Source organism: Rhagoletis pomonella, unplaced genomic scaffold (genome assembly GCF_013731165.1).
Source record: "Rhagoletis pomonella isolate Grant_MI unplaced genomic scaffold, Rhpom_1.0 Rhpom_scaffold_00011, whole genome shotgun sequence".
Taxonomy (NCBI): domain Eukaryota; kingdom Metazoa; phylum Arthropoda; class Insecta; order Diptera; family Tephritidae; genus Rhagoletis; species Rhagoletis pomonella.
Genome location: NW_023458565.1, coordinates 19903246 through 19920226, shown reverse-complemented (window position 1 = coordinate 19920226; position 16981 = coordinate 19903246). Strand labels below are relative to the sequence as shown.

Below are 16981 nucleotides of genomic sequence, written 5' to 3'. Positions count from 1 at the left end.
TTTCTAAACCCCTTTTTCTTTAACAACCATATTTCAACACCGCAACAAAGTAGAGAAAAATTTTGATCAGCACTAATGTGCATACATATATACAGTGAACTCGCGATAACGTAAACTAATTAAAACCAAGGGAGTTCACGTCAACGAAATTGCGCATGTGGCTACTCTTTTTGAAAAAACTTAAACCAGTTTGCACATCTATTGACCAAGCGCTTCATCCTGAACAAAAAATGCCTTCGCGTATTTATATAGATTTTAAGAATTCTGTACTAAATTTAACGCGCTGGAAGACTAAGTTCAAAAATAAAATGCGCTTTCACTAACAAAAAAAAATTGTTCAAAAAATCGCTTTCTTCTCATACTTCCCTGTTGAGATCTGCTCATACTTTCGTTCTTTTATTTGCGCTTCTGGCGCTACTCCTATTGTGCACTGGTGACTTACCTTAGCTACGTTATAAAAACTAAAAAAAAAACAACAAAAATAGTACTGAAAATCGAGTGCTCTGTCCTAAAAAAAAAAAACACAATATTCAGCGCAATGCCTCATCTCTTCAGTCGGCACTTGAGTACACAATCAATGTGTGCGAAAAGAAAAATTCGTCTCGTTAAGGCGCAATTTTTCATTTCCACGCGTAAAAAACGTAAAATCGACTAATGGCAACACGTATCCAGCGTTGAAACAAAACAAAATTCTAACGATGCAACCTAAGTAAGAAAAAATTCTAGCAAAAAATCCAAGAAAAATAAGCGCGCACTCACCAACGAAAAGTGGAAGAGAAGGAGGCAGGGAAATAATGAAATTATTTTATAGATGGTACATACATACATACACATGTATGTGCGTATATTCATATATGTATATATATACTAAGGTAACTTTCTTGCCTTGCCGCAGCATTGAAAAATCAAATCCCAAATATCCTAAATGAAAAGCACCGAAATGGGTTGCATGGGAAAATTTATAAAGATTAAAAATGCAGAAGAAGGGCAAAATGCTTGTCGGAAATGAAAGCAGGCAGCCAGCCAAAGAAAGGGATGAATGCCTCGACGACTAAGCATTAAATGAGGTAAAGATGTAGACGCACTTAAGTATATATGTATGTATGTAGGTATCTATACCCATAAATGGATATCTTTAGCAAAAGAAAAAACTCTGCTGGGAGCCGATATTACTGAAGGTGTAAATGCACACGCGCCCGGTGTACGTTTATATGGATGTATTTGTGTTTATACGAGTAGAGCGGCTCCATGATGTGGCAGTGCTTTTTAGCGAAATTGAAAAGCTATTGCCAGACATTGAAGCGTACATATGTATGTATGTATGTATGCCATGGTAAAGAAAATGTAGGAAAGCAGTAGAAATCAGTTATGCAACATTGATTTTTGCCAACATTTGTCGCTTCGCTACACTAAGTTTACTGAACTGTTAGAGTGGTGTCTATTTGCCAGAAGGCATATTGGAAGATATTTACGTACGCTTGTGTGTATGTTTATACAAAGTATGTGCAGTAGGGTGGTCCAAAAATGCATGTGAAAAAGTAAAGTCGAAATTTTTATGCTCTCATCTGCTAGGATTGTTCTAAACCGAAAAAATACCCCTATTTTTTATGAAAAATTATTCAAAGGTCGTTCAAAGCGCTCAAATTTTTCATGTATTTTATATGGAAAAAAAAACTTTTCATAAAAATGGTATAGAAATCAGGAAAATCTATCTTTTTATATCGGAGAACAGGGACCGAACATAACAGTTATTGATGAAAACTGTCATTGAAAAATTTACTATGAAGGAAATGTTCTACATCTAGAGAATTAAAATTGAAAATAAATTAGTATTTGCAATTTTTATGCAAAATTAAAATAAATAACAAAAATTTTTGATTTTTATTTTATAAATCCAAAATAACAATTATTTTTGACTTTTGTCTAAATAATCTGCAAATAAGAGTTATTTTTGATTTTTAAATTATATGTCTTAGATAACAGTTATCGAAGACTTTTATTTATATAAGTCATGAATAAAAATCAGTCAGTGACTTTTACTTCTTTTTTTTTTTGCAGGCTACCGTAAATTTACACCGCTCCGATCTGGATGACTATCCTCTATGTTCAAGGTGTCTAGAGGTTTCAAACGCGGAACACGTCATGTTTCTCCGCCACATTTAAAGAAAATAGATCCAGTAAAGCATCGTTAACCGATGACTCACTGCGAACAGATAACCTATTTGGCATCATATTGTGCTCAAAAAATGCCTGAAATGCAGTTAACACGTCAATTGCAGAGATGCGCCAGAAGCTAAAACGAGAAGAAGGTAGCCGAAGAGACAGTGCGAGAGGGCAAGAGGCGAAGGCGAAGGGGAACGTGACTAATCCGGACTAAGCGGACCCAGCTAAGGTGGGGTTTTTATATCTTATTCAAGGCAGAGAACTGTTCCAAATTTATGGAACTTTTCAATGGACTGCACGGGGGGCATTGATATTTAGACGATAGAAGATTTAGTTCGGGTTAAAATCCCACACTGTCGGAGTTTGGTTTCGATGCTTCCTCCAGGTAAATAGAAGGCTTCTTATAAAGAAAACGCTCCGTGCCCACAACGCACAACGGTGTAGAAAGGATGATCGGTGATATTCAGCCTTAACTATCACACAATGACGAGTTAGAACTGCCACCAATTGCGAGAGGTGTGTAGTCTTAGGAGCTCCCTGAACCGCCTCTAGTCTACACATACCTAGAAGGATTTAGCCCCTGTGCATTGCAAGGACTAAACGCCCATCTGTGCAAAACAAGACCACCAAGGTCAACGCAGCATACAGAGAAGGGTTCCCCGTCGTGTCAGCTCCTCGGCCATGCACTTCCCAGGGATTTCGCCGTTGTGGCCCGTAAGCTATCAAACAGCTTAAGGTAAGATCCACATTGCATTTTAGCATAGCTCTATTTCTTGCTGGAATCTTTTCAGTACCTTTATGGGAGGAAAACTTTTCAATGTTACCTATTTTTTACGCTCTCTTTTTTCTTTTATTTTCACTAAATATTACATTATTTTTTTATAACAAAGTATTATTTGTACTCTTAGCCCTCTTTTCTTTGGCAACTCGTTTTGAGCATTTCTCCATAGAATTCCAATGATGGCTGTAGCACTCAAACGAACATATCCTTGACGCGATTTCTGATGTCTAAAGTACATACTTACTATAGTGTTAGATACACAATCATAGTTAAGTATGTATTTCTGTGTGCAGTTCTCTACAGACACAGCAGACCAAGTGGCAAAGCAAACTTTCGCAATGGTGTGCAAAGAAGTGAAGCTATGCCGAAAGGCAGCATTTCCAATCCTCGATGGCACAGCTTCGTATTGATACTGAGAGTTGGCGTCTTAAGGAGAGTTTCTTGTCTTCATCGACTATCTATTGATAGGAATTTATTTGATGCTTGTTATTGCAATTGCTTCGCGCGCTTACAAATAACTCCAGTTTGCTGCTTTCTTTAAGCTAATAGCACTCTCATTGAATGAGTACACATACACTTACTTCACTTCTGATTTTAATGAAGCATAACGTTTCTGAAGTGGAAATTGGTGAAGAAGACAGATCCTAAGTGTATACTTAAGCGAAAATAAAAGAAAAAAATAAAAAATCTGAGTTCTAGGCTGAAATATGCAACTGGTAATCAATGTAATGGACGCGCGGAGTTTTACAAATTAGCAAACCTATTATAGAGGGGCTACATACATGTGGATATTAGGGTGCGTCACTCTCCATACAAAAATGGGTGCGGTTTTGCATCGAAGATATAAAAATTTATTATATTTTAGGCCTCCACCAAAATATTTCAGAAAAATATTCAGGTTTACGAGAGCTAGACCGTTTTGAAAATACCTCCAACAATCGAGTTTAGCTTAAACGGTTTGCATTAAAATGGTTTAAAAAATTGTATCAACGGAATCAGAATAATGAGGTTTTTTTCAGGTATGTTGAAATTGGTCCATCTCACGTAAATCTAAATACTTTTCCGAAATATTTTGGTAGAGGTCTTAAATTATCAGGGACCAAGAACGCGTTCCGGGTTTTGGTTTAATACGAGAACAGAATGTAATGTCAAGAACGTTCCCACAAAAGAGCCAAATGGGAATAAGAGTATTGAGAGCAGTTTGAACGGGAACAAAATGAGAATAAACGGTTCGGAAATGTTTCCGTAAAGAACTAACTGTGAGCAAAACTCTCGAGAATGAGCACGCAACTTGCAGGAAAATTTCCTATGAGAACAAAATTAGAACGAAAATATCGAAAAAGTTTTCAAGGAGGACCAAATAAGAACAAAAATCTGGGGAGCGTTCTGCTAAAGAACAAAACGAGAATCAAAGTTCTGACAGCTTTACATTAAGAATGAGATGGGCACCTGCATGAAAATTCGTTTCAGTAAGAACCACGGTTGTTAATTTTAAGCCAGAGGAAAGCTGGATCATTTCAACTTCCAGATCGTTTATCATTAGGGCGAACTGTCCGTATATGTAACAGTTCATTTTCTGTGCAAGAATAGTTCGTGTCCTAAATTTTTCGTTGGTATTATTTGCATAATTATGCTTTAGTTCTTTTTTGATAAATTTTAATATTCCATTATTTCAAACTAATGAAACGCTATGAAAAAAAATTTGTTTTCGCTTCCTTTTTCGCGGATTGGTTCAGGGAAGATTTTTTCCCATTTCGTTCTCTGTCAGGAAGTTCCTGAGACTTTAGTTCCCAAATAGTTCTAGTATAGTAGTATGGTATAGGGAGCAGTATCTTAGTGAAGCTGTTACTACTGCAAGTACTGCTCTTTGCAGTAACCTTTTCTTTGCTTAACATCCATATTATAATTTTTGCCTGAGGGAACTGATGAAATATCATTTCATTTTCAAAAAATTTGCAACCCCTTTTAAAATATTTTCGAAATAAATCTTTCCTAAAATATGTTTAAATAAAGCTCTCTCATACCTCTTGCGATTGACAAGTAATTCTTTTTTTAACTTACAAAAATGTTTACTTCAATTTTTAGAACGTGGTAACTCTTTCTAAAATATTTTCAAAACAATGTTTTCTTAAATCTTATTCGTTAGTCATCCACGTTGTAAGAATAAGGTATTACTAATTTGTAAACCTGAATTTAAATTTTTGAGTAGGTGGCAACACTCTTCAAAATATTTTCGTAATAAAACGTTTTTAAATCTTTGTCGACTGGCATCAACATTATTAAATTTTGTTGGAACTTATAACTTCAAATAAAATTCCGCTCTTTTAACAGATGGCAACCCTCTCTAGAAAATATGCTTTATATTATTCCAGCTCATAAGCTATCTCCACAAACTTCCACATGTATAACATTAGTAGGATTTCTTTTAGCTTTTCAATTAAATTACTTTTTGTAAGCTGGTGGCAACCCTCTTCAAAATTATTTTCTAAATGAATACAGCTTTATTAAATCCGGTGTCGTTTGATACCTATTATAAAATACTTCGTTTAACTCATTAATTAATTTTATTTTAACTTTTTTAACGGTTGGCAACCCTCTTCGAGAATATTTTCGAAAGAAATCGTCAACTTAAATTAAAGAGAGTTAAAAACTAGTTTTTTGAATACACGGTTGTTTCCTTTACAGTTGCCAGTTACTTCTAACTGGTTACGCATGTGCACAGAATATGTATGTGGGTTAGTCCATGAAAAACTTATACTTCAATATTTTTTTTTTGTGAAATATTTTTTTTACATACTTTATTCCATCATTATATTAAAAAATCTTTAAAATAAATAAAAATTTCGAAGTTTTGAACTCACAGAGAAGTGTCAGTTTTCAATATTTTGCATTTAACAAACTATTTGTCGCGCATGCTTGCGCGCTGAAACTTTATGTACGCAGGCATGATACAAATATAGGATGGTAGAACCGCTGAAAGACAGTTTTAGCATTTTTTAAGTTTTTAAGCATTTTAATTTTAAAATTTACTCACATACTCACACAAACATTCTCATTTCCAATCTCAAACAATAAAAATTTTGAACAATTTAATTTTTTTTCAGTTTTATATGATTTTAAAATGCTGGCAAACTTCAAACAAATCACGTCCGACGAATTGAAGGAATGGTTCTACCTTGCTATGTTTTTATCATGGTACACAGGTATAAAAAAACTAGTAACTTCTACAGTTTTATTATCAAAAAAAAATATCAAACGGTGTTTAATTAATAAAAAAAATATATTTAAAAAATACTTATACAAAAAATTAATTTTTTTAATGCAAACAATTATTTATTTAAATCTATGTCGCACTCTAATAGAATGCCCAGGTAATTACGCACATTTTGGTTACTTAACTGATTTTCTCCGGCAAATAGTTTATTAACTGCAAACAATTTAAAAATAGATAATTCTTTGTGTTAAAAATTTCGTATTTTTATTTTTTTTTGTTGAGATTTTCGAATATAATTATCAAATAAAAAATAGCTGTCTTCTTCGATAATAAATTAAAAAAAAAAAAATATTTCACACAAAAACAAATTTGGTCTAAATTTTGCATGGATTGAGCCATCTGTATGTATATACACATCATGCCTGTGGAAGCTCGGCACGCAATGGCAAAAATATTCAAATTTCTTTTCATGTACGTAATTCGAAATAAGCGCACCCTCTTTTTTTTCTATATCGCATTACATAAATAGTTGCCTTTTGGGTTGCCTGCGCTTGACCACGTATTTCGTTCAATATTTTATGTGTCTAGCCTTTTATGTGACCCCACCCGGGTACGTTCTATGGCACGCGCTGTCCAGTTAGTTTAGTGCGTACTTCTCAACTCAGAATATTACCTTCGTTTTCTTATGGCCAACCCATATCTGTACCTTTGGGTTATTCTATCCTTTGGAGGAATTGTCATACAAGTTATACAACTTGTAGCTACATCATGTAAATTTTGTAAGGCTATAGGTGTGTGTGGCCGTGCGTGTGTGTGTGCCGGACAGCGTGTGTGTCTTTGTCGATCTGCACGTGTCTTGAACCGCTTGCAAGCTACACAGTCTCAAATTGTATACTTACGCTAAGCGTCTTGCTGTCGGGGATATGCTTACGGGAAGCTGTATGTCCTGCCCACTGCCACATTTGGTATTCTGCGTGTTGTGTTATGCTGTCATGCAACGTCTACAACAGGTTTGATACAAACGCAAATACATACATACGTACATAAAATAGGAATAAATATGTCATTCCTTCTTTATCAAGAATTAACTTTGACAAAAAACTTTGTATTTTCCCTTAACTTGGTAAATAAAGTCAGCGCACAACAAATCCCTTGGGTATGTGTGAAAATTTGCTGAAAAGGTGTTGCATAAATTTTCTTCGTTTTTTTTTCCTAATATATTTAGACACATAATGGTCAATTTTGTAAATTGGCGAGGAAATTGGTTTCATTTTATGGTCAGTGGCATCCTCACAGCCATGCCACAGAAGGGCATATAGCTTCCTTTCGCACCGCTATTTATTAGAAATATTTAAATGCAGCATATCTTTTAGTTACATACCAAATGTGTAAAGAAGACTAAGGGTGATTGCTATCCCGAAGGTCGGACAGAAGAACCTACTTCATCTAAAATCGTTCATTTGTATTTTAAATACAAAAAAAAGGTGTAAAATATTAAACAAAGACTACTAAGCTCGCATACAGAACAGACCTCTCAACTGAGATTGCTCTCTAACAGCTGACAAGAGTTTTGTAGGCTTGACTGAAAAATATGAAAACAAATTTAACTGGCTTCCTGGATATTTAGTTACAAACATAGAAGTTGGGTGTCTATTAACGGCCCATGTAAACCTGGAAGGTGGAATGTCAACTGTCAGTCGGGGAAGAATATCTGTTTAGAAGAAATAGAAATAACTCCATGATAAATATAGCTTGGAATTTCTACCCGAAAGTACTGAAACGCGTCTTTGCGGCGATCGTACGACACGGGATAACCACTGTAGCTATCGTCTTGGCAGCCGAAACAAATCTGCAAGGAGCCATTAGAGCATTCATTAAGCTGCAGAGGTTAGCTCTCGTGTAAAAATCTGAAGCTATGATAACCGAATTCAAATTAAAAAAATGTCTTGAGAATCTGATTGTGAACCTCAGTTCCAGCATCTGTCCAAGTGATGCAAATTTGTAAGTATCCTCAACTATGATAAAAGGTAACTAAATAGGCTTGTCATGAAAGAGCTCAGAAATACCTGACACCGGGGACAGCCTGGTAAAACTGTCCTCCTTTGACTTTTATATTATGAACGCGCCCGATAGGGCAATAACTAAAGCATTTTTGAGTAAGGATTAGGATGTACCTGCTCTTCCGTTTGTCGAATGCGACATTCGATCAGTGTGATTCATTACCAGTTAATATTTCATTCTCCTCTGTTCTGCTAAAATGTCCGACTTTGAGGTTTATTCGATGCTCGTGATTTACAGAGTGCAGTTTTGGATGAATTTACTCCCAACTAAAACTGGTCTGGCACTGAACGGTGACAGGTAATAAGGTCAATGGAAATAAGGTCAATTGACTTTATTTCCCACCCTGGTGCGAAATAAAGTCAATTGACATTATTACCTTTTCAAAAGCGAAATAAAGTCAACAAAAATTTGGAAATAAAGTCATTGACGCTATTTCCTCATTCAAATGGAAATAGCGTCAACAATGCTTAAAGTATGTCGATTCATAGAAAAAAATGTTGTTCTTACAATAAACATTGCCCCGTAAGTGTTGTGTTTTAATAGAAAAAAAAAGGCTTTTGCCAAATCCTCAGTGTTGTGATATTAATCCACACATAATCATGAACTACCACCAATTGATTCTATTAAAAAAAATTTAAATTACGAATATGTAAAAACACGATGCGAAAAACTAAACGCCTGCGCACAGCTGGAATATGAGAAATATTTGAAGAAAGAGTGGAGAAATGATCCATAACTTGCAAAACATTTTTCGTTGCTACAAAAATAAAGCGAACACTATTAAATTGAAGAAACAGCACATATCCAAAAACCCCGGAGGAGCACTGAAAGAATTCTGTGTTTTAAATTAGCATATTTTGAACGAATTCGGAATGTCTAAGGTGGAAAAGAACTTAACTTTTCTATAAGGAAACAATTATAGAAAAAGAATTTTCTTACACTGTATTTATGCCTCCGCCAGCAGTCATTTAAAAGCAGCTAAGGAGAACGACAACACTACTTATTAGATGGCACATTCAACGAGCCAATGTGCCAAAATGCGGGTATAAACAATTATTGATTATTTAATATCGGAACCGAGATCATATAAGTTAATTGATTGGTTTTCACACACTTTTGAAACACAAATTATATGCTTTTTTACTGCAGACAAGTTGTTGCCTCAAAACACAGCAGAAATCTTCCAATCAGGGCTGCCAACTCTCCTTAGTTTTGAGGTGCCATATTGTGGATAAAAAAAGTGCCAAAATGTGCCAAATAGAAAAATAAAAGTGCCAAAAAAGGTGTAATTCCTTTTAATCATTCACATTTAGCAATAAAATAAAGCCACACTTTCAAAACAAAAGTGCAATGATAAAATAAGATAACCCAGTTGAAAATCCTTTATAAATTAGAAAATTTTAGTTGAGAAAAAGAAGTGCACGCAAAGGAAGAAATGTTATTTTGTTTACAAAAGTGCCATTTTGGCATTTTGTGCCAAATTGAAAAATTAAGTGCCATTTGAAGTAAAATAGGAACAAATTGCACGGTTTCAGCCAAGTTGGCATCCCTGCTTCCAATAACTTACAAATATAAAAATGTGAAATATCGAGGGCTTGAATTCATTAATACCCTCTATCTGCAATTTGCACAAAAACTAATTTGTGATTTTAGAAACCATCTGGGACTTATTACCTGTCGTTATATAAGGTAACATTAATATCACTGATGACAGTTAAAGCTTAGGTGGATTTTTATATCAGAATCTCATCTTTGTGAAAAGTGTGCAGATAGAGGGTATTATTGAATATAAGCCCTCGATGTTTAAAATATATAAAAATTTTATTTCAACGTATACAAAAAATAAATCTACCTGCGTTACAGCACGTCGGGAGACGGAGAAGGGGGGGCCGGGGGGGCCGGGGGGGCCGCGGCGTAGCGTGACGTGGTGTGCGCGCCGGTCGTGCTGGGTACGCGGGCCGCCGCGAAGCTAAGCAAATTTAATGTTTGAAAGAGAAATAATGTCAATTGATTTTATTTCGTTTTTAAAAAGGTAATAATGTCAATTGACTTTATTTCGCACCAGGGTGGGAAATAAAGTCAATTGACCTTATTTCCGTTGATCTTATTCCCTTTCACCGCACTGAACATATATTCTCATTAGACACTGCCCCAACCCTTGCGATGTCTTCACGATTTTGAGATAACCACCGGATCAATAAGGTAAAAAGAGGACACAATTAATTAAAATAAGCACAAAACATTTAATCAAATAATTAGAAAATAAACATTCAATAACTTTGTGGGGCATAGGTTGGCGCGGTCACTCTAACAGCAAGAAGGTAGTCTTATGCATATCGTCGTTTAAAGTACAAAACCGCGTTTCGTCATTCTGCAAAACCGCGTAACTGACATTGGCTGCAAAAAATTGGGTTTTCTGACACAAGCTCTTCGCTCAATCCTTATCCATTCGTACTTAAATATACTATCCAGAAATGCGATTGCTTTATAAAAAATAGAACCATTTTGAAATATCAGTGTTTTTACGCTCTAGAAAATAATTTCTACAAGTTCACATACGCGGTTTTGCATTTTGCTGATACGCGGTATTGCATTTTGTTGCACTTTAAACGACGATATGTATCTTGGTCTTTAATTTTAAAGCACTATCACGTTCTTAATGCCGCCAGCTATGATTCTTCGCTCGTTATTTGCTCTGATTACTCAAATGAATGCCAATTTCTCTGTCACTCGCAAACAGCAAAACTTTGCAGACTTCGGAAACTTCTGCAAGAAATTTTTTGATTTATTTGCTAGTTCTGTCTACGCAGCAAACCAATAAAGTTTTAAAATTATTTATTTATTTTCTTTTCAACAGTAACCCCCCTACAGGCTAATTTAAATAACTGCATTAACACGAGTAGGACATAACATTTCTGCATTAGCCATTTAAAAACGGTAAAAGTTATAAAGTACACTTAACTCAGCATTTGTTAACGTCAATATTAATTCAATGTCACTGCATACTTAGTTTCTATTCGATGTAAGCCACTTGCTTGAGAGCAAGCACTTTGAAGTGCGGCAATAAATTGCGTATACGTCAGCGCAACCTATTCTATTACTCGAATGCTAAATTGCCAAGCGTGGCAGAGAATAAAGTATGCATTTTACGCGATCAAGCACGCTTGTCAATATGCGTTACTTCCCTGACAATGCTGACAAACAGTCGGAATAAGTGAATTCAATTTGAGAATTGTAAGCAAAAGAAGCTCAAACAAAATTTTCTACAGCCAGCAGGACGGGGAATTCAGCAACGCTGCACAAAATGTCATTGTTGTTTTTGTATACATACATATGTATGTAAATATGAATAAAATAATTTTCCCACTTACCTCGAATGTCATCAGCTGAGTTGGATTGAGTAAAATGTTGGGATTTAGAAAGAAGCGTGGATTAATGGCACGAGCGGAGCTTTTGTTGGTGGTTGTATTGAAACGATTCATGGCCCTGGCCAATTCATAACGAATAAATGCGGTGCGATCTGCGAAGATATTAAGTAATTTATTTTTGTAGAATTTCTAATAAAGAATTATTATTTCAAGGATTTGCTCTCTATTAGTTGCAATGGATTGGCTTATATAATACGCTGAAACCTACTTATGCTGTTATTTTCGTCTTAACGGTGCACTATTGGTTATTTTTATGAGTTGTTGTTGGAAGGTGACTTATTTTAACTTTTCAGCAGAAAAATTTAGAAATTTAGACCTATCCGATTTTGAATTGAAATTAATAATTTGCTAACAAACAAATCGTGGTACGAAGCTCAATAACACTATGGAAATGAAATTAATAAAATTTGGCAATATTTTTTCAAAATAATGAATAAAAAAATCTGCATTTAAACTTTTTCAATAAAAATACAAATTTGAAAATGACCCCTTTAGGCCTATCGGTCGTCAAGGGTTAATTTTTTTTTTTTTTTTTTGTTGAAACAGAAGGTAGATCATGAAAAATATATTTTTTAAATGAGGTACTTGTTTGTTCAAAATTAATTTTTGTCACAGGAGTGGGTGAGAGCGATGCTGTTTAAGTATTTAAATTATATATTTTTATTTATTATATTATAATCTCTGTACGTTTTCTAAAATATTCCAATTTGGTGATATTAAAATTTGCAAAGGCGTACACAACCACTCATTTTCCTGATTCGTAAATTCGTAAATTCGTAAAAAAAATACCCATATCCGAAGTCAATTCTCACAATTTCCTTTACAAGCAAAAAGGTTCAAAGTTAAAGTTACATTTTTGAAGAAAACAAACCATCCTGATCATTTGGCTACCCGTTAAAAAAAATTAAATCAGAGCGAGGTTAACGATTCGTCGCCAAACAATAGAAATAAACAACTGTGTATACGCAAGAAAAACTTAAACAAAAGCAGACGTCAAATCCATGTGCAATTCACTAAAGTGCTCTTAAGCGCTTAACATTTCAAATTTATTGCATGGACATATTTTTTCTTATTTCCACACTTGCACTTTTATGTCTCTGTTTACATCAATAAGTGGTAAACATCTATTGATATTTGTAAGTAGTATGTACAATGATTTCACTTTATGAACTCATAAATATGTGCAAGCGCACTTAGGTGAATTCTAAGCCACGTTTTGCTTACAAGTATTTGTGACATAGCACATCCACACGTAACCGGTTCGGTAGTCAACTACGTAAATAAAACACTTCCCAGCCAGAACAGTACCATACGATTGATGGGATTTAAGACCGACACTTCTGACAGAATGTGATATTATTCCTCAGAAGATCGATGTAGTCATTTTTATTAGGACCACAGGCAAAAAATTTGCATCATCTGTTACTCTCCTTAATGCATGTGATTTCCTATCGCTCCCGCTCTCATGATTTCACAGAAACTTGTGAGAATGTATTAGTAAAGAATATATTTTTTTCGCCGATTGTTGTATTTTTAGTCTGCCTCGTCTTGCTGGGTTCTAATTAACTACATATGATAAGCTAAGTTCAATGTATTTCAAAGCGCAGGCAAAATCCACAGTAAATCTTTTGTTTTTGACATAAGTATTTTCTTGTCTCAGTTTAAGAAGCATTTATTTGTTGTGTTTTATTTTTGGCAATTGCAAGTTTGTTTTACATATTTAAGCTAACTTTAAGTTAGACGAAAAGATAGCTGAGCTGCCTAAACCCGGCGAAGAAAAATCGTGTGTGGTTTTTCCCTGGTGAATAGCGATCAAAAAACTACTCGTAAAAAATTTATCTTTTTTAAATAGTTTTACAGGAATAATCGATCGATATATACATATATGCTTCCTTTGAAACAAGTTTAAAAATTTTTGGTGAGTTTTACTTTACTGACATTAGGGTGGTACGTCAGAGTGATAACATCTGAGGTCTGGCGAGTGAATACTAGAACGGGGTATTTCAGCTCAATGAACTTTGGAACGAAAAAATTATATTCTCCAGAAAAGAACACCGATACTTTATACTTTAAGATCCGACTGTAAATGCCAAAGATATTTAAGAAAATTTAATATGGCGGTCCCTACGTTTGGAAAAAAAAATTAAAATCTTGTTTCGAAATTTCCTTGCAAAAACACTTAAGATTCGAAAGATTGATGTAACATATTTACTCAAGAACCAGTAGACCAATTTTGATGAAATTTACAAAGTTTGTCAAAACGTATATGGATCGTGTTTAAGTTATGTTTGTTTGAAAAAATAACAGCAAATAGAACTTCCACATAACAATGAAAGGTCCACGTTTAAAAAACCCAACAACAAATCGAAATGAAGAGTTGCCACCTATTTGAAAAATTTCGATTAATCAAATTAATACAAGAATCAAATAAAATGTATTACAATTTGGATATGGAATTAATGAGGTTTAAAAATGCTTAATGGAAAATATTTTGGGATGGGGGATTTAAAAAAAAATTTTATTTCGATTAATTTTAGCAGATAAATAACATACAAGTTTATAACAAGAGAGGCTTAAGAAAGCTTGATTCCCAATAAAACTTTGAAGAGTGTTGCCATCTGCTTGATAAATTAAGTGTTTAATACGGCTGTCAAAGTAAGGTTGTTTCATAAAGCTTAGTTTGGAAAATATTTTTAAAGAGCATTGTCACCTGAGTGAAAAATTTGATTCAATTAAATTGGTAAGATAAACGAAATATTACAATTTTAGTATCAAATTACGTTAATTAAAAAATCTTTGATTTAAAAAGAGTTTTAATTAGAATTGATATTAATTTTTATATTGAGGGTTTGAGTAGTAGAGTAAAAATAACGAATTTTGAAAACACCTACTAATACTACTTAATAAAATGAGCTACCTTAGATGAACCCACACTGAAAATTAACGTAAAGTGAAAAGATTTACAACTAAAAAAAAAAAACATATACATATGTATGCACGTTCACCTCTGATATTCATACATAAATATTTTCATTTTAGTATTAGACTGAGCCACAGCAAGGCGTGGCCGGGTAACTCTAGTACAAATAAACGAACCAACCTTGTAAGGCTACAGATTTTCTGCTGAACTATACGCTAACTTTTTGACTCATGCTTATCTTTCTATAAATGTAAAAATTCGTGTATATAAATATTTTAATGACTACGCAAACGTGCTGAAATATGTAGCAATTTGCTTGTGTAATGATGCCAAGAGTAGACTTTAATAAAAATATAAACTTTTGAGAGCAAACAAAAATGAAAATGAACCACAAAAAAAACATTCAACAAATTCGCGAATACATATATATGTATTTGTGGCTGTTTTTTGTTTTTGTTATTGTTGTTGCTGTTGGTGACAAAACAAGTGAAAACAGCAATAAACATGCGTGGCAAAAATAATAGTTGCACTTTACCACACTTGGCTCACATGATGACAACAACGTGACGACCACAACGACACAAGTGACAAATGACACTATAACTGCAACAACCACGTACACGGTTTGCACTTGCATATGTGTGTACATTAGGGTGATTCAAAAAGTAAAGTCGGAATTTTAATGCTCTCACCCCCTAGGAATGCTAAAAGCGCTCAAACTTTTCAATTTTTGTACACATTTTATTTGGGGAAAAAAAAAATTTTTTGATTTCGAAATATATAACGAAATATATACACCTGATCCTTCGATATAGAATAATCCTAGGGGTGATAGCAATAAAATTCGGACCTTGCTTTTTTGTACGTGGATTTTTGGACCACCCTAGTGTGCATTCAACTATATAAAATATTATATTATTAAGGTTTACTTTAGCTGGGCCCATTTGAAAATACCTCGAAAAATCGATTTTTTATAAATAAATTTAGTTCTTTAATATAATTAGTCTAAAAAATGTCCATCAGAAATATGAAATTTATTATATTTAAAAACGTCCGCCAATATATTTTGAAAAAAATATTAAGATTTACGTTAGCTAGACCCATTTGAAAATACCTCCAAAAATCGAAGTTTGTTTTATACATAAATTAGGATTTTTTATTATAATTATTCCAAAAAATTACCTCAGCTTATAGTATAGCTTAAGCTTAAAAGGACTGCATACCATTTTTTTTTTTTTAAATTTCATCAGATTTTCGGAGATATCTCCAAAAGGGTCTAGCTCACGTAAATCGTAATATTTTTCCAAAATATTTTGGCGGAAGTCTTAAAGTTTTATAATAGCGGTGGAAAACCGCTACTTATTTTGGCGATGCACTCTAATGTACATATGAAAGTATGTATGTAAGTAAGTCAATGTGTGAGGCGTGTCACTTTGCACTGACGGCAGTGACATAAAATGTGAAGATGTGCTGTGCCGCTACTGCAAAAGATTGCACTTGAATGTTGCAACAAGAGCAATAACAACAACAAACATGTAAGCCAAGTGTGACAGTGGAAAAATTTGAGCGAAAGTAAACGAGCGTCTCAGCAAAAATAACGCCGTTAGCGCATGTAGTGTGTGGGTGTGGGTGTGGGTGTGTGCGGCGTGGCAAAAGCCATCAAAACAACAGCGAAAGTTGATGGTAAGCGCGCGAAATTTATTTTTGTTTGCTGAAGTGATTGAGTCGAAATGTGCTCAAGCACATGGATGGCAGCTTGAAAAAAGCAACTTTGCCGCTGATGGCATCCTTACCAGCGCCATTTTGATGCAGCCAGCAACACACGCAGTGCGATCTTAAGTGTGGCAGCTATAACGGCTTGATGCGACAATTTCGTTTTCACTAATGACTTTAACATTGACGAGAAAATTCTTGAGCAAAGCGGCAATGTATAATTTTAGTTTCAGCTCAAGACGTTTTGATGTGCGCGTGAAAGTTCGCTTTTTTGAACTTAAAAGGAAACGAACTTACATAAGTGATTTAAGACCATGAGCGGAAGTGTAATGCTTTCAGCGTACTACTCGTACAAAGTTCTAATGCAGCAATATTTTGTGCACGCAGTTGCATCGCCAAAGAAGAAGAAGAAGAAGTTGCATCGCAAGCTGAATTTAATTGTTTGTGTGCCGTACTTATGCATATTCATTTTAAGCGATTTTTTTCAGTTTTAAAGGAATTTGCACTTCCACTACAACCATTGAACTATAACAGTGACTAAAACAAACGACCACGTGTTGATTTTCTTCAAATATTCGTAATGTTTTTCGAGCAAATTTTTTTTTGTTATTTTTTTATAAAAATATAGTTTTTAAGCATTAACCAAAACAAAATTTAGGAAAATTCAACAAATTTTCATCAAAATTTCAACTTTTTATTCC

The 16981-nt window shown here is 34.2% G+C and overlaps 1 protein-coding gene across 2 annotated transcripts in view; it reads right to left on the bottom strand.

Annotated features, from left to right (window-relative positions):
* LOC118746785 overlaps window positions 1-16981 on the bottom strand; it is a 253271-nt gene that overhangs the window by 206249 nt on the left and 30041 nt on the right. The window contains exon 3 of one of the 2 annotated variants that reach the window (XM_036480695.1): window positions 11591-11739. The exons of the other annotated variant lie outside the window; for it this stretch is intronic. Within the exon in view, the coding sequence (XP_036336588.1) occupies window positions 11591-11739 (149 nt within the window). The remainder of the gene's footprint in view (window positions 1-11590; window positions 11740-16981) is intronic. 2 annotated transcript variants of the gene reach the window in all.